The sequence below is a fragment of the Ochotona princeps genome, chromosome 8, assembly GCF_030435755.1.
Source record: "Ochotona princeps isolate mOchPri1 chromosome 8, mOchPri1.hap1, whole genome shotgun sequence".
Classification (NCBI taxonomy): domain Eukaryota; kingdom Metazoa; phylum Chordata; class Mammalia; order Lagomorpha; family Ochotonidae; genus Ochotona; species Ochotona princeps.
The window spans coordinates 63,628,279-63,649,831 of NC_080839.1; the positions used below are offsets into that span (position 1 = coordinate 63,628,279).

General features: G+C 53.0%; 3 protein-coding genes across 4 annotated transcripts; 2 read left to right on the forward strand and 1 right to left on the reverse strand.

Moving 5' to 3' along the window:
- Positions 1-9,553: 9,553 nt before the first annotated feature.
- On the forward strand, positions 9,554-11,274 carry PRR30 (proline rich 30). The gene has a single exon (XM_004582873.2). The coding sequence runs from the start codon at positions 9,841-9,843 to the stop codon at positions 11,044-11,046; it is 1,206 nt and encodes a 401-aa protein (XP_004582930.2). The 5' UTR covers positions 9,554-9,840; the 3' UTR covers positions 11,047-11,274.
- Positions 11,275-12,123: 849 nt separating this feature from the next.
- Positions 12,124-15,893, forward strand: PREB (prolactin regulatory element binding). Of its 2 annotated transcripts, XM_004582669.4 has the most exons (9): positions 12,124-12,461; positions 13,008-13,200; positions 13,381-13,601; positions 13,787-13,867; positions 13,984-14,108; positions 14,265-14,438; positions 14,587-14,659; positions 14,851-15,010; positions 15,141-15,893. In XM_004582669.4, the coding sequence occupies exons 1-9, from the start codon at positions 12,327-12,329 to the stop codon at positions 15,233-15,235; spliced, it is 1,257 nt and encodes a 418-aa protein (XP_004582726.2). In that variant the 5' UTR covers positions 12,124-12,326; the 3' UTR covers positions 15,236-15,893. The 2 variants fall into 2 exon arrangements, with proteins under 2 accessions (XP_004582726.2, XP_036352678.2); XM_036496785.2 differs by lacking the exon at positions 14,851-15,010.
- Positions 15,840-21,408, reverse strand: ABHD1 (abhydrolase domain containing 1). The gene is made up of 9 exons (XM_004582872.2): positions 21,004-21,408; positions 18,118-18,278; positions 17,395-17,577; positions 17,194-17,239; positions 16,999-17,111; positions 16,712-16,885; positions 16,490-16,538; positions 16,221-16,386; positions 15,840-16,112 (listed from the first exon to the last, which is right to left on the reverse strand). The coding sequence occupies exons 1-9, from the start codon at positions 21,115-21,117 to the stop codon at positions 15,901-15,903; spliced, it is 1,218 nt and encodes a 405-aa protein (XP_004582929.2). The 5' UTR covers positions 21,118-21,408; the 3' UTR covers positions 15,840-15,900.
- Between the last annotated feature and the right edge of the window lie 145 nt (positions 21,409-21,553).

The window sequence follows — 21,553 nt, forward strand, 5'->3', positions numbered from 1 at the left end:
CATTCCTTGCTTTTTCCAATTGTGGCAGAGTACTCCACAGTGCATGCCCACACATGCTGGCCACTCAGAGGCCCAAGGGTGGGCATCTGTGTGGCCTGCAGCTCCTCCTTACACCAGACAATGCCACCATAAATAGCATTGTGTCTGCTGGGATACCCATCCAGAATGGCTGTGGAGCTTGTATATTCAATGCATTGTCCCCCTTAGCCAAAGGCCCCTGCAGCACCCGGTGTTGGTCAGCTCCCTGGCTCTGTAGACAAATCTCTGCCAAGCACCAGCTTATGTGGCTTTGTTTGACCTTCCTTGATTCCTGATGAATCTGAAGATCCTTCGGGTGTGGTGTTGGGTTCAGAGTGTTCGCTTTTTCTCCCCCTCATCCATGAGCCAATTTTACTTTATATGAAGATAATTACCCTATCCTTATCTACTAGTTGTAGTTAAGTTTCCTTATTGATACATAGGTCAGTTTTTGTACTCTGCAGTCTGGTCTTTTGCTCCCCTTGACTGCTTGAACTAATATCATGCTGCTTTGATCATGATGGGTTTGTAGCATGTTTTTACGTTTAACAGGGCAAGATTCATTTTTTTTTATCCTTTATTTTTTTAAGGTTGATTTACATATTTCCATGCCCCTTTTTTTTCCCACATAGACTTTCCCAGAATGTTTACTGAGGGACTTAAAAATTAGCTAGTATTGGAAGGTGTGACTCCAAAAGTGGCAGTAGCTCCTAGAATATAGTGGGCGCTGGCATCACCAAGCTTGGCTAACACAGACTCCTTCATACATCCTGAAAAAAATGTTGTCCCAGAAAATGGAGAATGAGTCAGAGCTACCCAGATCAACGTATAACCTTCATTGATAAAATTTAAAATAGATTTATTTAGTTTATTTGAAATGCAGAGTCACAGGTTGAGAGAGAGCAAAAGTGAGAGAGAGAAGAGAGAGAGAGAGAGAGAGAGATCTTCCATCTACTGGTTTATTCCTCAAATGGCTATAACAGGCAGGGTGGTGCCAGATTGAAACCAGGAACCTGGAGCTTCTTCCAGGACACGTTAGACCCAGGCATTAGTCCTATGTGGGTACAGGGTCCCAAGCACTTGGGCTATCTTCTGCTGCTCTCCCAGGTACATTGGCAGGGAACTGGATAGAAGTAGAGCCACTGGGGTTTGTACCTGTGCTCACATAGGATGCCGGCACTGTGAGTGAAGGCTAAATCTACTATGCCATGGTGCTAACCCCATAAAGATTTATTTGGAAGAAGAGTTAGTGGGGCTGAAGGAATATTGAGAAATCTTCCATCTACTGGATCACCCCCTAAATGGCTATATGTGCACATCTTCAGAGTAAGGTGGCCTGGGGGTACCTTCAGGAAGCTTCTTCCCCTTGAAGGCTCGGTCCCTGGAAGGAATTCACATTCATGCCTAGGGGAACCTGGGACTTCTGGGCTTGACACATCAGGGTTGTGTCTGTGGCAGGTGCGCCAGAGCAGAAAGAAAATCTCACACAGAGAAAAGCAGTGTCCACCTAGCCTGAGGTAGGTCATGACAGGTACACAGGGTGGTATGTCCCATGGCAAGGACAGCAGGGGTCATTTCTGGGGTTCCATGATCTTGCCCTAGTGCCCTGGAAGGGCAGACTGGGACTCAGTGAGCATACTGAAGGTCTCTGTGTGCTGGGAATCTTTCTCGCACAAACAGTTCAGGTTCAGGCTGTGCCTGGCTATGTCTGGTGCCATGTGGAGGAATGTGTGTGACTAACTGTGTGGCATGCTCTTGGCAGAAGTTCTCAGTGAGAACTTTGTCTCAGCCTTGGTCTTCATCTTCAGCCCATGTGAGGCCATGGATATGGCAGGGCAGGTCCTATAACACATTAGTCCCAGGCGGACTTCACAGGAAACACAGGCAGCACATGGATGCAGGTACAGCTTCCCTACCATGCATTGCTTTCTGCTGCCTCTCACGCATACAGTTTACGCAGATATGACATACCCATGGGTCCAACTCATGGAAGTTGGGCCTCCTGCCTTCCACTGTGCCCTCTGGTACTGATGTTGGCATGTTCTCTTCCTCATGCTGCTTCAGCACCAAACCATCAACCTCCACCATGGCAGGCTTAGGCAGAGGCCCCTATGGGCAGGACTGGCTGTTCACAGAGGACTGGAGGCAAAGGAATGCCAAATAGGATCAAGTTCATGCCAGGACTTGGGCCCAACCTCCCAGTAGCTGTCATCTGCCCTTGGAACCGTGAACCTTTGGACCCTGTTTAAGCTGGAGTACCATGAAGAAGGACTTGGCAAGCTCAGGATTCATCTGTATTAATGGGGTCCCTCGTCCAGCGAGTGAAGCTCCGACACAGGTGCTTGCTCTTATGAGGATTTATTGAAGGACAAACTAATTACATAACATAACAAAACAAGAAATCCAAGTATAATACAGAAGGACAGTAACTACAGCATATTTACAGGCTTCCTCTTCTACTACTACAACTACTACTCTACCACTACTCCTCTTTGTTCTTCTTCTCTCCTTTGTTCTCTCTCAAACTTAGGTTAAAACCCTATCAACAGCCAATTGCAACAGGGCTGCTTGGCCACGCATCAAACACACCAATCACAGCCTTGATCACGCACACACACACCAATCACAACTCTGATCACGCGCACACCATGCAGACTGCATGAGACCTTGAACCAATCTTCTGCAACTTCCTAAAACTTGTTTACTGCCTTTGTGCCATGAGAAGACAATAACAAGCGCCATCTTGGGGCAAAGTCCCGCTCTCCACACTGTATGGTGATAAGGGATGAGATGGGGTGCTTTCTCCCTGCAGCTAGAACATGCAGTCACACTTCCCTTAGCTCCTCAAGTGCTAAGTGCTCAGGGAGTTTCATCATATCCAAGTGGAGGTCCTCTCTTTATTGTAAAATCTCCACTGCTCTCAGCCTATTTGAAGTATACCAAGTTTATCAATCCTTGGTTTTACAGTTATTCTTTAAAAAAAAAGATTTATTTATTTTTATTACAAAGTCAGATATATAGAGAGGAGGAAAGACAGAAAGGAAGATCTTCCGTCCGATGGTTCACTCCCCAAGTGACCGCAATGGCCAGAGCTGAGCCAGTCCAAAGCCAGGAACCAGGAACTTCCTCCAGGTCTCCCATGTGGGTGCAGGATCCCAAGGCTTTGGGCTGTCCTCGACTGCTTTCCCAGGCCACAAACAGGGAGCTGGGTGGGAAGCGGGGCTGCCGGGACTAAAACTGGTGCCCATATGGGATCCCGGCACATTCAAGGCGAGGACTTTAGTCACTAGGCCACAGCGCTGGGCCCCATAGTTATTCTAAATTCTGCTGTTTGAAATACCATTTATAACATTCTAATAAATTACACATAACATGAAGTCTGCCACTGTTGCCATTTTAAAGTGTACAGTTCAACAATATAAGCAGCATTATGCAACCACCCCTGCCATCCATCCAGTTTTTCATCCTGCAAAAGTGAAACTGTGTACCCATTACACATTGACATTGTTCTGAGTGTTTTATTCAATGGGTTTTGAGTGGTTCTATTGAGATGCTCTTTCAGCTTGATGTTAAAGTTGTGTAATAGATTAGGTGGTCAGTCTATGATTTCATACAATTTCCCTGTGCTGACCACACATCGAGGACCTTTGATTCCCAGACGGGGCTGTCCACAGAATTTGAGAATATTAATGTTGTTGAAAGCAGCTGAGTCAGTCACAGTAACCCTGACTTCACATGGGACATAAAACATGTGAATACTGATCATATGTTAACTTTCCAAATAGCTAGACTACAGAGAAAAATATGTTAATCAGCTCCTGTCTGGACAAGCCACTTTCACAAGAGTGAATGTATCAATCGGCATTCTGGTGCCAACCTTAGGCTGTGTTGTTTACATTGGCACAGTCAAGACCACATTGGAAAGTGAAAGTTCAGGTCCACAAGTTCACGTGCTGAAAACTCAATTCCTAATGCAACAGTATTGAGAGATGGGGCCTGTAAGAGGTGCTCATGAGGTCATGAGGGCTCAGTGGACAAATGTCGAGTGGGTTTGTTACAAAACAAATTCAGTTCTCTCTGTCTCCTACCTTTCTCTCTCTCCTGCCATTTGCTGGTACAGCGAGAAGATCCTCATCAGATGAGAACCCCTTGAGCACAGCTCTCCCAGCTTCCAGGCCAGTGAGAAGCAGATCTGTTCTCTGTAAGTTACCCAACCTCAGGCATTTTGTTACACCAACTTAAAGCAGACCAACATAGCTGCCTTCCCTGATGACACGGTGGCCATGCTGCTCAGATGGCTGTGTGTTTTCCACAAGTCATTTGACTTGAATCCACTCCAACCATTGTGATCACTCATTTCCTTTCAAGCGCTTATACACACTATTCAATTATCCTCCCCAAAATGTTGGCAGACAGCTAGGAATTTACTGATTTGGGATTCTAGAATCTATCTCTTCTCTGTTTTTGAATATTAATCAAACTGCAGTTGTCTGGCACCCTCTTAGAGTCAGGATTCCTTTAAGAACACTCAGAGTCGTTCTGTAAGCAGCCCTACCCATCCCTTTCATATTATAATGTGCAACCCAAACAGAACAGAAAAAGGAAAATGGCAAAGGTCAAATTCTCTTGGATAACAATTAGTTTCCCCATCCACTCACAAGCATGTGCAGATTTCTAGGTAGATCATACACTAGGCAGCTCTTGGCAGAATCCCAGCACAGCGTTCCGAGGCCCACAGCTGGGGGACTGGGCAAATCCCAGCACAGCATTTGGAGGCCCACAGCTGGGGGACTGGGCAGTGGGAAGTTGTGTGTGGTGGGCATCTACAACATCTACAACAGCAAACCCAAACACTTTCACTCTGATAACACATTTGCATCCCGTTTGCCAAAGGCTTAGAGAACTGCTGTTCACTGATCAACAACGTTTCACTTAACATATGGTAGTTAATACAATTCAGGTTTGAAGTGATCCATGTAAACTGGACTTTAAAACTGCCGGGCATTTTCCCTCATGAGACAAAACATAGGATATTTCTGAAAGTTCTCCTCCAATATTCCAGGCACTAAATAGGTGCCCATCAGTTCAGCTCTAACACCATTTACGGAAGTGAGCCTTACATCCCACAAACATCTTGGGTCTCAGTCCCATGAGACAGCCTTCACCTGCACTTCTTCTTCTTCTTTTTTTAAAGATTTATTTATTTTTATTGGAAAGGCAGATATACAGAGAAAAGCAGAGACAGAGAGGAAGATCTTCTGTCTGATGATTCACTCCCCAACTGTCCGCAACAGCCAGTGCTGCCAATCCGAAGCCAGGAGCCAGGAACTTCTTCCAGGTCTCCCATGTGGGTGCAGGGTCCCAAGGCTTTGGACCGTCCTCGATTGCATTCCTAGGCCACAGGCAGGGAGCTGGATGGGAAGTGGGGCTGCCGGGATTAAAACCAGTGCCCATTTGGGACCTCGGTATATTCAAGGCAAAGACTTTAGCTGCTAGGCCACAGTGCCGGGCCCACCTGCATTTCTTAAAAACTGGCTGTACACCAGTGGTTCCCTTGTTACCCTCTTCAGGTTTGATGACTTGCTAGAACAAATCATAGGACCCAAGAAAACACTTTGCTATCTGCCAGCTCATCATAGCAGAAGCTGCTCAGGAACAGTCATAGGGAAGGAAAGAGGGGGCGCACAGCTGCTATGCATCTCTGGCCAACCCTTCTCCCAGCATCTAACTGTCTTCGCCAGCACACTCATCCCCACTGTGTGGGGATTTTGTGGAGATTTCAATTTTAAATCAGTTGCTCCTTGACTCAATCTCCAGCATGTCTCTCCTCCCTGCAATCAGGCCAATAACTGAGTTTCAAACCTCTAGTCCCATGGTTGGGTCTCTGACTCCAACTTCTCATACCTTGGGATCTCTAAATGGCTCAGAAAATGTGAATGTTTTTCAAGCAACTCAAGTTCTAGGGTTATCAATTGTCCCAGCTTATGAGACTATAGTTTAAAAGATTTATTTATTTTGGGTCGGTGTGATGGCTTAGTGGCTAAATCCTCACATTGCAACCACTGGGTTCCCATACTGACGTCAGTTTGTGTCCAGACTGCTCCACTTCCCATCCAGCTCCCTGCTTGTGGCCTGGGAAAGCAGTCACAGATGGCCCAAAGCCTTGGGACCCTGCATCCGAGTGAGAGACCTGGAGGGAGTTCCTGGCTCCACAAATCAGGAGCTAGGCAAGCATGCCTCTCAGTATTGCACCGAGCATTCTCCCAAGGCAGATAACCAAGAGAAATAAGCTGGCATTCAGCTGGAAGGGAAGGAGCAAAATTATCTCTGTTCACAGATGACATAACCTTATATACAGAAAACCCTTATCAACTAAAGAACAAAAGAATAAACAAGTTTGGGCCCAGCACAGTGGCCTAGCAGCTAAAGTCCTCGCCTTGAGTGCGCTGGGATCCCATATGGGTGCTGGTTCTAATCTCAGCACCTCCACTTCTCATCCAGCTCCCTGCCTGTGGCCTGGGAAAGCAGTCGAGGATGGTCCAAAGCCTTGGGACCTTGCACCCGCATGGGAGACCTGGAGGAAGTTCCTGGCTCCTGGCTTTGGACTGGCTCAGCTCTGGCCATTGCGGTCACTTGGAGAGTGAACCATTGGACGGAAGATCTTCCTCTCTGCCTCTCCTCCCCCTGTATATTTACCTTTCCAATAAAAATAAAATAAATCTTCAAAAAAAAAAAAAAAAAGAATAGGGCCCAGCACTGTGGCCTAGCGGCTGAAGTCCTTGCCTTGCACACACCAGGATCCCAAATGGGTGCCGGTTCTAATCCCGGCAGCCCACTTCTCATCCAGCTCCCTGCTTGTGGCCTGGGAAAGCAGTCGAGGACGGCCCAAAGCCTTGGAACCCTGCACCCACGTGGGAGACTTGGAAGAGGTTCCTGGTTCCTAGTTTTGGATCGGCACAGCACCGGCCGTTGCAGTCACTTGGGGAGTAAATCATCGGATGGAAGATCTTCCTCTCTGTCTCTCCTCCTCTCTGTATATGTGCCTTTGTAATAAAAAATAAATCTTTAAAAAAAAGAATAAATGAGTTCAGCAAAGTTGCAAAGTACAATATCAATATATAAAAATTAAGAACACTGGCAATAAAACAATCGAAAAATGAAATTAAGAAAATAATTCAACTCATAACAGCATGAAAAAGAAAATATATATAAGGAAATTCAACAAAGGAAGTCCAAGATTTATACACTTAAAACAATAAAACATTGTTTAAAAAATTAAATATTTAAATAAATGGAAAACAATCTCATATTCACAAATTAGAAAACTTAATATTGGTCTGATAAGAATACTCTCCCAATACAGGTACAGATTAAGCATAAGCCCTGTCAAAATCCTAACTAATTTTCCTGTAGAAATTAACTTGCTGATCTTAAAATTCACCTGGAAATGTAAGGCTTCAGAAGAGTTAATATAAAACAACAATGTGTTGTACCTAAGTGAGTCATTACAGACGAGCACAACCCACCAAGATTTGGAAGTCCTTTATTGCCAGCAGTGGAGAGGTGGCTCATTCCCCAAAGACATCTTGACCCTGAACTACAGAGTAGTGGGGTTTATAAAAGCAAAAACCACAAACCTGGAAGGGTTTGGGGGACGGAGCTAATGTGGAGCCACCTTAAGGATCAAACAATGAGTAACTTTTGAAGTCTTGGTTGCTGTACCAGGCGAAACTCATTTTCTTCCCAGTCATGCCTGAACAGCCTAGCCAGGGATTCAAGCGTTCTTGCCAAGTAGGATGTAGTTTTCTCAGCCAGGTTACAGTCTCATGGGCTGAGAGGCACCGCACATAAGATGGAGCCCAGCTCAACACAGAGACCCTCATATCAGGCCTGTTATTTCAGAATCCATTGAGACATTGAGGAACTGACATAAGGACAGATGTAAAAAAAGAAAAAATCAGTGGAAAGGGAACCAACATTGTAGCACAGAGGTTAAGCTACTGTTTGCAACACCAACATCCTGTACTACTGTATCAGAATGCCGGCCCCAGCTAACATCTTGGGCCCACATTGGGCTTTGGATCTACAGGACTGTCAGATAAAATGCTTGTGGATTTTTAAAAGAGATTTATTTCTTTTTATATGAAAGGCATATTTACAAAGGAAGAATAGAAGCATCCTTCACCCACTGGTTCACTCTCCAAATAACCACAAAGGCCAGAGCTGAGTCGATCCAAAGCCAGAAGCCAGGAGCTTCTTCTGGGTCTCCCATGCAGGCGCAGGGGCCTAAGGACTTGAGCCATCCTCCACTGTTTTCCCAGGCCATTGGCTAGTACAGGCCCTGGGAAGCAGGGGTGATGGATCAAGTTCCTGGTTCCTGCCACCCACATAGGAGAGCTGAATTGAGTTTCTGACTTCTCCAGGCTTTGACCAGGCTCCATTCAACTGTTATAGGCATTTGGGGAGTGAGCAAGCAGATGGGCGCTTTGTTCCTGTGCTTAAAATAAAGAAAATTTAAAACAAAAATATTACATAGGTGGATTGCATGATTTGTGAATTCTATCTTAAGATGCTGAGAAAATAGTTGTGAATACACATAACAACTTCACCTCAAAGGAGAAAATACACAGAACATGAGCAGTGCTCAGAAGACCAGACCAACAGGCGCTGGAGGATGAAGATGGTGCAAGTGGTGGGAGCTGTCAAGTGCATGGGCAGAGGGCACAAGTGGGGCTCGAGCCTGCAGGGGACATGGAGCTGGGATAAGCTTGCCTGCCTCACAGACTATCGAGAGCCAGCCTTTGGATGGGCTCCGGAATTAAGTCCTAGAACCTTGGGAGTGGCGGAGGATCTATGATGTCAGCACCTGACCTTTATGATACAGGCTCCAGGTGCTGAGAACTGCTTCTAGGGACCTGGACCCCAGCTTCCACTGGGGGGCGGCAACGCCGCCCCTTAGACCAAGTCTCCCAGAGGCTTTTTCCAGCTGGCCCTGTTGCTGCTGCTGCTGCTGCTGCTGAGCCAGTGTCAGACCAAGCCAGGGGACATCAGCGTTAGGGAGGACACAAAAGCCTGTGTACCACAGAAGAGCTCCGCCTGGCTTAAGGAGGATCGAGGACAAGCTGAGACAAACCCAAGTGGAGGTGAGTCTAGGGTGACCAACGATGCTGGGGCAAGGAGTGGCATTGCCCAAGTAGGCTGACCGCGCTGTTGTTTCACCCAGGTGCCCTCAGCACTGAAGTGGTATACGACACACAGTGCAGGGAGTCCTCAGAGGTAAGCGTTCACAGTCCCAGAACACCCTGGCTGCCCAGCTGAGCCCCCAACTCCATGCCTTCAGCCTTCCATCCCTGCTTCTCCCCTCCCCACCCCTCACCTTCCCTGGAGCATTTTGCCAGCTGCTCTAATGGGAAAGCGGGCATGGATTTATGGTCTCAGTGAGTTCTGCCTAGCACTGGGCACACGAAGCAGAGCTACACGAGACTGGATCAACTCCACCAGCATCCCAAGTCACTGTCTGTGTCTTTCTCTTCAGATCCCAATGGCTGTATCCTCCTCCGACTGCCCCTTGGCTCCCAAGAGATAGATTTGCTTCTCCATCCCCACACATACCTCATCAATGGCTGACTACAGAAAAGGGAGAGGCCGTTCTCAGCCCAGAGCTGCCGCCTGAGCCCCCAGAGGGCTGCCGCCTGTCTGGCCCACCAGTGATCCCAAGCTGGGGCCACACTAGGTGCACAGGGGGTGCCTGGAGTTATCTGTCACAGCTGCCCTTGGGAGAGCCTCACCCTTACGTCCCTGGTCCCTGGTGTAGTCAAGGCGATGCTGCCTCCAAGGAAGGAGCAGGTGCTGCCACAGAACGCCATCGTGCCTCCCAGGCACCACCCCCAGGACCTCTCACAGCTTGTGGACTCCCCTCCCTGCAGCCCCCAGCCTGTCTCCCCCATCCAGTCACAGGCCCACCCCAAACCACCTGCCACTTTCTCCCCTCCTGCACGAGCCCATCCTCCTGCCCCCCAACTCTGTTCTTCTGACTCCAATTCAGATCTAGCTCCACATCCCTCCTCCCCCTCCCTCCCCAGCTCCCCCACTTTCTTTCACCAGAATTCCCTCTTGCTCTCCCTCCAACGCTCCTCCTCTCCCTCCAGCTTCTTGCTCTACCCCTCTCCTCCCCTTACTCCCTCCTCTGCATTCTCTCAGCCCCAGAACTCCTCTCCCCGCTCACGCTCACGGGGCCAGACTCCCTCAAGGCCTGAAGACCTGCTGAGCTCCACACTCCCTTCCCCAAGTCCCAGCCTTCCTTCTCCTGCTGCCAACTGTAACAGGAAGACATGGAACTGGAGTCATCAGCACAGGGACAGCGGGTCTCCTGGGGAGGCAGGGGGATGCGTGGCAAGCGAGAGGGATCCTGCAGAGTTCAGGGACCCAGGGGCACTTGCCCAGGCCCTGGTGGTCCACCTGGGGCACCGCCGCATCGCACACGACCTGCGGCTACTGCTTCTGCAGCGCCTGTGGCTAGGCAGAACTGGCCGGGCCCCAGTTGTGGAGTACCCCATATGCCTGGTGTGCCTCCGGCCCCGCAGCCCCTCATGCCCCGTCCCCAGATACAAGTCTGGCCCCCGGCTGCTGGCCTTCCCCCAACTCCTGCCCTGTGGGCCAGGCCAGGAATCCGGGACACTCCGCATAGGCATTGGCTTCGGCCTCCGCCTGCCTCGGGGCCAGGCCAGGGCCTTACATCTGTTGCCAGAAAGAAGGTCGGGGCAAACAAGGGGCCAGGGCGAGGCCGGTCAGGCCCATCAGCAACAAGCACGGGCATTTCCAGCCCGGGCAGACCCGGCCCCGGGCACACCGTCCTCCCAAGCCAGGAGCCACAAGTCTGCAAGCCTTCACTCACCAAACTCCACTCAATGTTCAGGGCCTCCCCTGCAGGTGCCAAAACAGGCCGCTGCCTCCCCAAAGCCCAGGCACCCTCCTACTCCAAGGAGGCCTGTTTCTTCAGAGTCCAGGTTCCCCAAGTCACCAGTCTAGTTCTGGAGCCACGGAAGCTCCTGGGAGCAGCTCCTCCAAATCCCACCCTCCCCGCCAGGCCCCAGATCTCCCACCGTCCCAGAGATACCCTGAAGGGCTGGCTGGCCGGAAGTCAGGTGTGTGGTCCTGTCCTGAATCCTGGAAGCCCCCTGTGGAGTCTGCTGTCTCCTGGCTGAAGTGACCCCACTCAGCCTTCAGTGCATTCAATAAAAACCTGCCCCCGTGGAACACTTGTTTCTTCATAGGAGTGGGTGTGAGGGGAGCATGAGTGTGTGTGTGCATGTGTGTGTGTGTGTGTGTGTGGACGGCTGTTATTGTTGGGGGAGAGGGGTGCCAGTTTCAACAAAGCCTTCTGGGATCCCAAGATTAAAAAACAAACAAACAAAAAAATGGGCCAAGGACAGCAGGTACCACATATCAGAGGAAGACGAGGAACCCACAAAGTCCACTTACACAATGCATTCAACACTGTGGTGGCCCTTCCATGAAGCCACTGAATTGTCCTCCCCAGCACTTGGGACTTCCTCTGGCATGCCACAGACTCATTTCCAGGGAAGCAGGGAGGTCCTCACATAAGCCCAGACAGCTGCTGGCCCCTACGGGAGCAGTAGGGGTCAGCGGTGGAAAACACCCCACAGAAGAGCCATGACAAAGGAACTGCCCAGGGCCTGCTCTTCTGGGAGTGGCAGTGACTGTCACCTCCGCCCAGTCAAGGCGAACAGTGGCTTCCTCATTCCAGCAAGCAGTGGGCTTGGGGAGTGAATCCAGGACTGTGCTGAAGGATTCAGTGGTCTCTGGCATGCGCACTTCGACACGTCACCTCCTCCCTCAGGTAAATGGAAAGTGTGGGCTTGCGGGAGTTGGCCTGCCGCTCTTGAAGTGAGGGTGGCCCTCACTTCGGGGAACTGCGGACTCGCGATGACCTCCCTAAGCCCCATCTCCTCCACCCGCTCTTGCCAGGCACAAAAATGGCGGAGGCGCTGGCCGTACAGCGGCGGCGAAGCAGAGCCGCGCGCCGCGTTAGTGCTGACACGTAGCGCCGGGCTGCGCTTGCGCGGAGAGCGCTACAGGACAGGTGCGCGTGCGCAGTGCGCGTCTGCGGAACCGAGTTTGCCGGAGCCGAACGGAGATACCGGTCCTTAAGGGCGGGGTGGGAGTTGGCAACCCCGAGACCGTGAGAGCGAAGTCTAGACTGTCCGGGCGGTGGTGACTTCAACAGCAGCCAGAAGAGTGGTCCAAGGCCCGGCGCGGCATGCCCTGAGTGCCGCGCGGCCGGCGGGATGGGCCGGCGCCGGGCCCCAGAGCTGTACCGGGCCCCGTTCCCGCTTTACGCACTTCAGGTGGACGCCAGCACGGGGCTGCTCATCGCTGCGGGCGGAGGAGGTGCTGCCAAGACAGGCATTAAGAATGGCGTGGTGAGAGGGCAGGACCCCTGGGGCTAGGGAAACTACGGGACGTCCGGGGGTCACGGGGGCGGGAGCCGCCGCGTAATGAGCGCCCAGACGCTACATCCATCCGCTAAACGGTCTTGGAGGGCGGTTAGGAAGACTGCTCTGGCAGAGTGAAAACTGCCCCCACCACTGCGCGACGCAGGAGGAGTTTTGACTGGATCCAGATGGGAGCTACTCGACGGGCTGACCCTGGCCTTGTCCAGCAGTCCAGATAGCCCACGTGTCGTTCTTTAGCAGCAGTGCAAGCGCGGCTTTGGGCCTTTTGGGCTAGGTTCCTGCACTCCTGTGAGAGTGCGTTGGTTCGTCCTGAGGGTCTTTGCGAGCATTCAATGAAGGGGGGAAAGGGGACTGGAGACCCAGCGCTTCCAACCAGGAAGTGCGGTAGGCAAGAGGATAAGTCCTTACGCTGTGAGCTGTACGCTGTTCACCAACCTGGGTGCCCTCGTGCACACCCCTGAACCTTGTTTTCCCCCCCCCCGGCCCCCGTGGGGTTGCTTCCCCCTCCCTCAGCACTTTCTGCAGCTGGAACGGATTAATGGGCAGTTGAGTGCCTCTCTGCTGCACTCCCATGACACAGAGACAAGAGCCACCATGAACTTGGCCCTGGCAGGTAACATCCTGGCAGCAGGGCAGGATGCCCGCTGCCAGCTCCTGCGCTTCCTGGTCCATCAGCAGAAGAGCAGCAACAAGGCGGAGAAGGCAGGTGAGGCATCCCCCTTCCCTGTGGAAAAAAGTCCTAAAAATTAGTCAGATCCCTGTCCTCAAGGGGCTGGGGATAAGTGGGGCTTGGATTGCCTGCCAGAGCTGTGGGTACCCCTGACCTGGAAACAAGGGCCAATGCGACTTGCAGTAGGAGGTTGGAACCTGGTAAACTGTTTTGCAGGTTCCAAGGAGCAGGGCGCTCGACAAAGGAAGGGAGCTGCCCCGACAGAGAAGAAAACAAAAAGTGAAACCCAGCGTGAGGGGGTGGAACTCAGGGTAGAGAATTTGCAGGCGGTCCAGACAGACTTCAGCCCTGATCCACTGCAAAAAGTCGTGTGCTTCAACCATGATAATACGCTGCTTGCCACTGGAGGAACGGATGGCTATGTTCGGATCTGGAAGGTGTGGGGGGTAGTGGTAAGGGAGGATGCAAGTCACTCGTAGCCAAATGAAAAGCACCATCAAGGGCTACTTGTGGGGTCCTGGGAACTTAGAAGGGAAGTGTGCCGAGCAGCTGTGAGGAAACATGCAGAGGGGGGCGGGGTACTTAGGCTGGGAACCTGAGCTAACCCTGCTGGTGGCCGCAGGTCCCCAGCCTGGAGAAAGCAGAGGAGTTCAAAGCCCATGAGGGAGAGATCGAAGACCTGACTCTGGGGCCGGATGGCAAGGTGAGAAAGAGTGTATGTGGGGCCTGTAGGGTAGAAGGGAGAAAGGTGGCGGTAAGGCTGAAGCTACTGAAGTGGATACTCTAACCACCTGTGCTGGCCCCTTTGTTCCTGACCAGCTAGTGACTGTGGGCTGGGACTTCAAGGGCTGTGTGTGGCAGAAAAATAAGCTGGTGGCCCAGCTGCACTGGCAAGAGAATGGACCCACCTTGGCTACCACACCTTACCGCTATCAGGCCTGCAGGTATGTGCACTCCCAGGGGAAGGCTGCGAGGGGGCACAGCCCACCTGCACTGGCAGGGGAAGGGAGGATGCAGGTGGGGAGGAACTGGCCTGGCCTGCCAAGGGGGATGGTTGGGCAGGGCCTAAGGAGCTGAATAGCCCCTCACTCGGCCCCCAGGTTTGGGCGGGTCCCAGACCAGCCTGCTGGGCTGCGGCTCTTCACCGTGCAGATTCCCCACAAGCGCCTGCGCCAGCCTCCGCCCTGCTACCTCACGGCCTGGGATGGCTCCACCTTCCTGCCCCTTCGCACCAGGTCCTGTGGCCAGGAAGTCGTCTCCTGCCTCAGTGTCAGGTGTGAGACAGCAGGACCGGGCCAGGTTGGGGGTGTGCGGGGGAGCTGGGGAGACAAGTCCTGCCTGGGTGAGGGCTGGTGTGGGTGATGAGGGTGGCATGGCCTTCCCCAGACTCCAGGATAGTGAGCACTTTCTTCTGTGTTGCAGTGAATCGGGCACCTTCCTGGGGCTGGGCACGGTCACTGGCTCTGTGGCCATCTACATAGCTTTCTCCCTCCAGGTAATGGGTAGAAGAGGGCCTAGGCCTATGGGAGGACTGAGGCCTCCCTGTGCCCTGAGTATGCAAGGAGAGGCAGGCCCAGTCTGTGGAGGGAACTCCAGGGGTGGGGAACAGGGTGGGTAGGGAACTTGTTTTCCAGCAGGAAGCCTTTAAAGGGGCCTTCCCTTACCAACTTGTCTTCCCACCCACAGCGCCTCTACTACGTGAGGGAGGCTCATGGCATTGTGGTGACAGATGTGGCCTTTCTGCCTGAGAAGGGTCGTGGTCCAGAGCTCCTAGGGTCTCATGAAACTGCGCTGTTCTCTGTGGCTGTGGACAGTCGTTGCCAGTTGCACCTGCTACCCTCACGGCGTGAGTCACTGGGGCAGGGGCCACAGACGCTGTGGCTGTAGCTCTGTATGCTCTGCTTAGGTAGGGTGGGGAGGCTTCTTCAGGCCCCCCAGGCCCCTTTGCCCCTGACTTCTCCCCTTGCTGCCCACAGGGAGTGTTCCTGTATGGCTGCTGCTCCTGCTGTGTGTCGGACTCATCATTGTGACCATCCTGCTGCTCCAGAGTGCCTTTCCGGGTTTTCTTTAGCCTCCCTGCCCCCGAGGGATCAGGGGTCTGGACACTGGCACCTTCCCAAGCCGAATGGGTGGTCTGGGCCCCCACTGCTTGCCCCATTGGGTCGACAGCTGAGGCACCACTCGTGAGACTGGAGCACTGCCTACCCGTCCCAGTTAGGCTTGGCTGTGACGCTGTGCCACTCTGAGTCCTGGAAGCAGTGCCTTGGCTACCTATGGCTCCTCCCAGGATGGTGATGTTCAAGGCTTAGGCTACACTGCGGGCCTCCTGGCCCTCCGCGTGCCACAGGCTCCAGAGTTGAGCTTGTCCTTGCTCCAGGAACATGTGAAGATGCCCCAGGCCCGGAGTCGCTGCCGTCCTTCCCACCACAATTGTTTCTCCACCTCTGCTGTTGGTCTTGTGGCCAGATGTTCTTCTCATAGAGCTCCCCTGGCTTTTGCTGGGGCAGGGACTAGCCTGGTATTTATTGTTGGAGCAAGAAGGAATAAAAGCAAAGTCTAGGTTGTGCTCTGTGGCTCAGGTGGGCAACGCCAGCCAGCCAGGCTAGATGTGCCAACAAGTTCCTGCATGGTCTACCCTAGGCTTGAAGGAAGGGAAAATGAACCTGGATCGCTGAGCCGGAAAGTTGATGTTTAATAAAAAGGGAAGGCTGAACCAGCCCCAAATGGAACCCTGTGTCAACTCCCTCTGCCCTCAGAATGTGTGAGGGCCCCGAGGTCCAGCAGCTCAGACGGGTGCTGGAAGACAGCCCTGGCGTACTGGTGCAGCAGGCGCCTCATGTAGCAATGCCTCCAGGGCAGCAGCCCTTCCAGGAAGCCGATGTGGCCGCCCCGGGCTGTGACGAGCAGTGCAAGGTGGGGTGAGAGCCGGGCTGCCTGCACGGGGAGGGCTGGGGGCCACAGAAGGAGGTTGGCTGGCCTTTCCCAGGAGCCCACGCACTCCTGATGTGAATCTCTTGACCCATTGTCCCCAGGTAGATCTGATTCTAGGGTCTTACCCTGAACCGGGGAGAAGGGGTCGTCAGCTGCATTGAGGCAGAGCACAGGGGTCTGGATGGCATCTACCTTGTTTCTTGGACTTGCTGCTTGGTAGTAGGCAACACAGTCTTCGTAGCCGAAGGCCACAGATGTGTAGCGTTCATCAAACTGGCGGATTGTGCGGGCCTGCAGTAGCGGAGGGGGAACAGGCTAGGCTGGCAGGAGACTAGGAAGACTGGGAGACTAGCTTTGCAGGCGGGGGACAAGGTATGTGTTCGAAAGCTTATACCTTTAGCACAAAGTCTACATCCACTTCCTTCTCCATCACGCTTCTATTTCTGGAGAAGAGTACATGATCGTTGGCTCAAGCACTATGACTGACCCAAGGCTCTCCAGCTTCTGTCTCATCTCATGTGTGATCATGAGATCACATGTGACCCAAGGGCTGGGAAACTGCCATGATTGCCATCCTAATCCCCATAGCTGCTCTGGCCCCTTGCCACACCCCTACCTTTCCACAGATTGACAGAGCCCAGCAGTGAGTGGCTGATTGAAGAGCAGTAAATTGAGTGGCATCTCCAGGGAGCGGGTGGTCTCAAAGGAATCCCAGCATGCAGACAGAGTCAGTCCTGCCACCAACCCAGCATCCTGTCCAGTCCGTGCCAGGTAGTTCAACACCAGTACCCTGCAGGATTAGACCCGAGGCCACCAAGGGCGGGAATGCAAGAGGAAGCTGGGACAGAGGAAGAGAGAAACAAAGGAAGACTAGGCCTCTGGGAGGACCCAGGCAGCCTTTACCCTCCAAAAGAGATGCCCACAGCCAGCAGTGGGGCCTGGGGGTGGTAGTGCTTGATGTGCTTCACAACCGTCTCCAGGTCCTCAGTGTTGCTGGCGCAGTAAGACCTGGGGGTCTGAGAGCAAGTAGATTAGGGGGCAGGGAGGCAGGGGCACCCAGGCTGAGATTTCTAAAGGGAGTTGGGGGTAGGCACTCACCAGCAGTTCTTCTCCACGGCAGCCCCTGTTATTGAAGACAACGGCCCTGTAGCACACAAGGATGTGGCTTGGTCAGGCCCGGCCTGAGACCCAGGGCCCAACAGCCCTGCCAAAGGCTAGAGCACTCTCCCCACTAGAGTCAGGATGAATGCCCTGGGAACAGATACCACCCGTTGCTTCTGGGTTGTGCCGACCCCGTACCTGTAGCCATCTGCTAAAGCCTGGCTCACCAGGTGCAGGATGTAGTTCTCCTGGCTGCTGCCAGTGATGCCTGGAAGCAACAGCACGATGGGCCGTGTGCTGGGCTTGGGGTGCTGGTCTCTGCCAGGCTCTTCAGCCCAGTCCAGCAGTAGCTGGCCCCCGTCTGGAGTTGGAAGGACTTCACTGGAGTTTGGGATGGCGTGGGGCGGGACACAAAAACACCATCAGGGCTTCCATGAGCTACTACAAAGGTTCCTCCCTACTCTACCCACTTAGGACTGTCATGACCTCACAGTAAGGCTGGCCAGGGTGGACTGGGGACAGAGAGGATGGAATATTTCCCAGGGTGGGTGAGGACATGCCCCTTCACATGCCCACTCCCGTGGTGCCATCAGCATGCTGGGTGGGGAGGGGTGAGATGGAAGAGGAGTGGGCATCTAGTCTGGGGCTGACAGCACCGATTAGGTGGGCCCCCCACCCCATCCTGTGTCAGAATCTGTGGATTTGATTCCTGCTCCAGTTCCTGGTTCCAGATGCCAGGTAAGCCAGACCTTGGGAGACAGCCATGAAGACCAAGGTAGTCCAGTCCCTGCCACTTGCATGGAAGACCTGGACTGAGTTGAGCAGCAGGTGGCAGCTCTGGTACTCTTGTCTCTCGCATAAACAGGCTTTCCCAGCTGTGTGTGGGCCCCAAGCCCTAGCTGCACCCTGCTCTGTTCTTACCTCCAGTAAGGGACTGGGGGCCAAGTCTGCAGGAAGATCCGCAGGATGGATTGCAGCCGTCCCTCAAAGCACCAGAGGGTGGGGAAGAAGGTTTCCAGGATCACTGGACAGTGTTGCTCCAGGAAGGCCAGGAACTGGGGCCCAGCCACCAGCTGAGGCCGCTGTAACCACACAAGATAACCTGCTCACCAAACCAGCAAGGCCCCTGGTCCCAGAGGGTGCAGTGACTCTGCTGGGATCCTGGAGGATTCTGCTTTGTGGTTGTGTGTTGGGGAAGAGACCTAGTATGGCCCCACCTGGAAAGGCCAACTCGCCTCTGGTAATGCAGGCCAGCCATAGCCATGAACCCCAGCCCTGCAGTGTCACCCCTCAAGAACCCACCCTGAGCTAGAAGCTGCCTCCTGGGCCCCTGCTGTCTGTACCACACAGCCATTTGGGAGAAAGTGGGTAGTGAACCATAAGCAGTGTCCGAGGGGTGGGAGCTGTTGCAGATGGAGCTGAATGAATGCAGCACCATTCAAACCGCAGCCTCGGCCTTGCAGCTGGGTGGCACACGGTCCTCGCAACACTGGCTGTGACCACTCCAGCTGCTCCTGACTGAGCTCCCTGGGTCTGTGTGTCCCTCTTGTTCCCTAATGTGCTAGCAGCTCAAGGGCTTTTTATTGTAGGCACCTGCTGCTGTCCATGAACACATGGAGGAATTTTTTTTTTTCTGCTGTTAATGCCAACTGAGGGAAAGGTAATGGACTGGATTACAGGAACAGATGAGATCAGTGGACACCAAGCCCTGACTTTATACTTTGCTTGCTTCCTCTGGACAGACAGCAGATGAAAGAGGGGGCCTAGTCCGAGAGAAGGCAGTGAAGGACGATGGTGCCATATGGGGTCAGGGACTTCATGCTGAGCCCTAGAACTTGCTTTTCTATAGCTAACTCCAAGACTTCTCTTTGGCAGGCCTGGTACTCGAATGGGCCCTGGAAAATGACTACAGAGGGCTGTCACTAAGAGCCTGAACTGTAAGCCTGCAAATGATAACTCTTGTTGTCAATGTGCTGCATGTGGGAACTGAGCTTAGGCTACCTTGTAGGATATAAATAAGGACATGAGGAAGTGGAGTGGAATGCTGCAAGTCACACAGCAAGCAAGAGGCAAAGTAAAATTCACAATACATAGCTGGCACTGTGGCACAGCAGTTAATCCACCCACTGTAGTGTCATATCCCATTTGGACACTGGTTTGAATCCTGATTGTTCTACTTCTGATCCAGCTCCCAGCTCATGCACCTGGGAAAGCAACAGAAGATGGCCTAAGTGCTTGGGCCTCTGCACTCATGTGAGAGACTTGGGAGAAGTTCCTGGCTTTTGGCTTCAGGCTGGTACAGCTCTAGCCATTGCAGCCATTTGGGAAGTGAACCAGCAGATGGGAGATTTTTTTCTCTCCCTTTATAACTCAGACTTCAAATTAAACGTTCATAATGCCATCATCAGGAGTACTTGCTGGCCTTTGTGAAGGGCTCCCTCCATCCCGGGCTTCCTGCCAGGCATTGTCCTTGACTACCTTCTGATGTTCCCAATATTCTATGAGATACACACTGTGACCGCCACTTCCCATCCCCCCAGGCAAACAGGTTTGTGTGCTGAGTAGCTTGCCGGAGGTCATGAACTTGCCTCGGGTAGTTAGTGTAGAGCTGCAGGTGTGAACTTGGTCTGTCTGCCTCTAGCACCAATGAGTTTACTCACTGTGCTACCTTTCTTCCTTCTCACATTTTAGTTGCCTTTTAGTCACCTTGTCACAGCCTCCCTCAAACAGCTCAGCAGAGAACAAGGCTGCTAACCAGGTGCTTCGATGTAAAGAAACCATGTTTCTAGACTGACACCTGAGAGCTAACAAGTACATGTCCCAGTTGTCCTGGAGGAGTTGATAAAAGAGTTCATTCCCATTCTGGATGGTCCACACTCAGGGCCTCACCAGTGTTTGCTTGCTGTGGAGGGCTTGGGGCCCTGACTGCTACTGTGACTATTCACAATCACAAACTCCAGTGACGGACAAAGCTGCAGGGACCACTTTCCCAACCTCATGTGGAAGGTGAGGCAGAGTTCAGTGAAGTCTCCACTTCATTAAGCAAGACTTTCTTGACATATGATGCAGGCTCATGCAGAAAGCTCTGGAATCCGGGCGAGGAAACAACACTAAGCCCTCCTAGAGTCCCTATGCAAGGACCAACACCATCAGGATTATTGTTGGACAGAGCTGCCCAGATCTGAGTTAAATGAACACAAGAAAACCTGCAGTTTCCTCAATATCTCAATGAGATATTTTATCCAAGTTCTGGTAAGGAAAATCGTGTTCATCACAACTTCTGCAGGTCCTCTGGTCACAGTAAGCCTGGGGCACCTAGAACCCTGGTTCAGTGAGTGAGGGGTGGTTAGCCAGCAGTCCTGACAACATGGGGGCCCGCAGGGAAGCCAATGCCTACTAATTGATGCGATGCGGGTGGTGGTGGCAGTTTGCCATGACCCTACAGGGTCAATTCCCTGAAGTGAAAGGGAAACTTAGCTTTTCACAGGAAAGGAGAGTGAAGTGCACAACCTTTGGGACACCCCCAAACTGCCTCTCCCCCTCTGCCTTTCCACATCATGGGGGGGGGCTGCACCCTTGTGCCCCCTCCCCACCAAGACCCCACTGCCCTGGGGAGCAAGCAGAATGCAGAAGTTGCAGGGAGGCAATGAGGCGAATGGGTATCAGGGAATAAATAGTCAAGTACCCCTGGGGTGGGACACCCACTCATGCCAACTGCCCCAAATGGCTCGAGCCGGGGTCTGGAAGATGCCCCCTTGCATCTGAGTATGCTAACCCCGCTGGCCAGAAATCTGGACTGGCACCCACCTGCTGCACACATGCCCAGTAGTAGCCCAAGTAGAGGGCAACGCCAAGAGCCAAGAGTAGGGCGAAGGTATCTATCCAGGTGCCGCTGTTTAAGCTCAGGAGGGTGCTCAGCATCTTGGGTTGGGGGTTCCGGCTGCCCGGTGTGCGGCAGCGCCAGCCAGATGACTTTGACTACTGGGCCGGCAGGTGCCCAGAGGCCCCTCCCGTTACCGCCATTGGGCCTCCCGGCAGGTCCCGCCTCCGCCGGCGGCGGTTGCGAGCCCCGCCCACCGCCCTTGCCCTGCCGCTGGGGCGACTGGAAGCGGCGCGGGGAGATCTAGGATCCCCGAAGATGTGGCCAGATCTGGGCCCGTAAGTGAGCCCCGTGACCGGCAATGGCTCCCACCGCTTCCCCGCGCCACCCTCCTTTCCCTTTGGCAGTTACCAGCGCTGCAGCCCTGAACTGGTGGCCCTGCTGCCAAACCGCGGAGCCGGGTTTGCCCATCGCCTCCTTCCACAAACTCTCCACCTGCCATGCCCTGGGCAAGCAGCCTGATCAGAATCCTCTAGC

Excerpts from the sequence above, each read along its gene's own strand:
- PRR30 (XM_004582873.2), top strand. The coding sequence starts at position 9,841 with ATGCTGCCTCCAAGGAAGGAGCAGGTGCTGCCACAGAACGCCATCGTG.
- ABHD1 (XM_004582872.2), bottom strand. The coding sequence starts at position 21,117 with ATGCTGAGCACCCTCCTGAGCTTAAACAGCGGCACCTGGATAGATACC. Across the intron at positions 17,578-18,117 it reads CCCCCAGTCCCTTACTGGAG|TGAAGTCCTTCCAACTCCAG; the intron begins GTAAGAACAGAG and ends CCCAAACTCCAG. Across the intron at positions 16,886-16,998 it reads GTGGGCATCTCTTTTGGAGG|GGTACTGGTGTTGAACTACC; the intron begins GTAAAGGCTGCC and ends CTAATCCTGCAG.
- PREB (XM_004582669.4), top strand. The coding sequence starts at position 12,327 with ATGGGCCGGCGCCGGGCCCCAGAGCTGTACCGGGCCCCGTTCCCGCTT. Across the intron at positions 13,201-13,380 it reads CAACAAGGCGGAGAAGGCAG|GTTCCAAGGAGCAGGGCGCT; the intron begins GTGAGGCATCCC and ends ACTGTTTTGCAG. Across the intron at positions 14,660-14,850 it reads ACATAGCTTTCTCCCTCCAG|CGCCTCTACTACGTGAGGGA; the intron begins GTAATGGGTAGA and ends TCCCACCCACAG.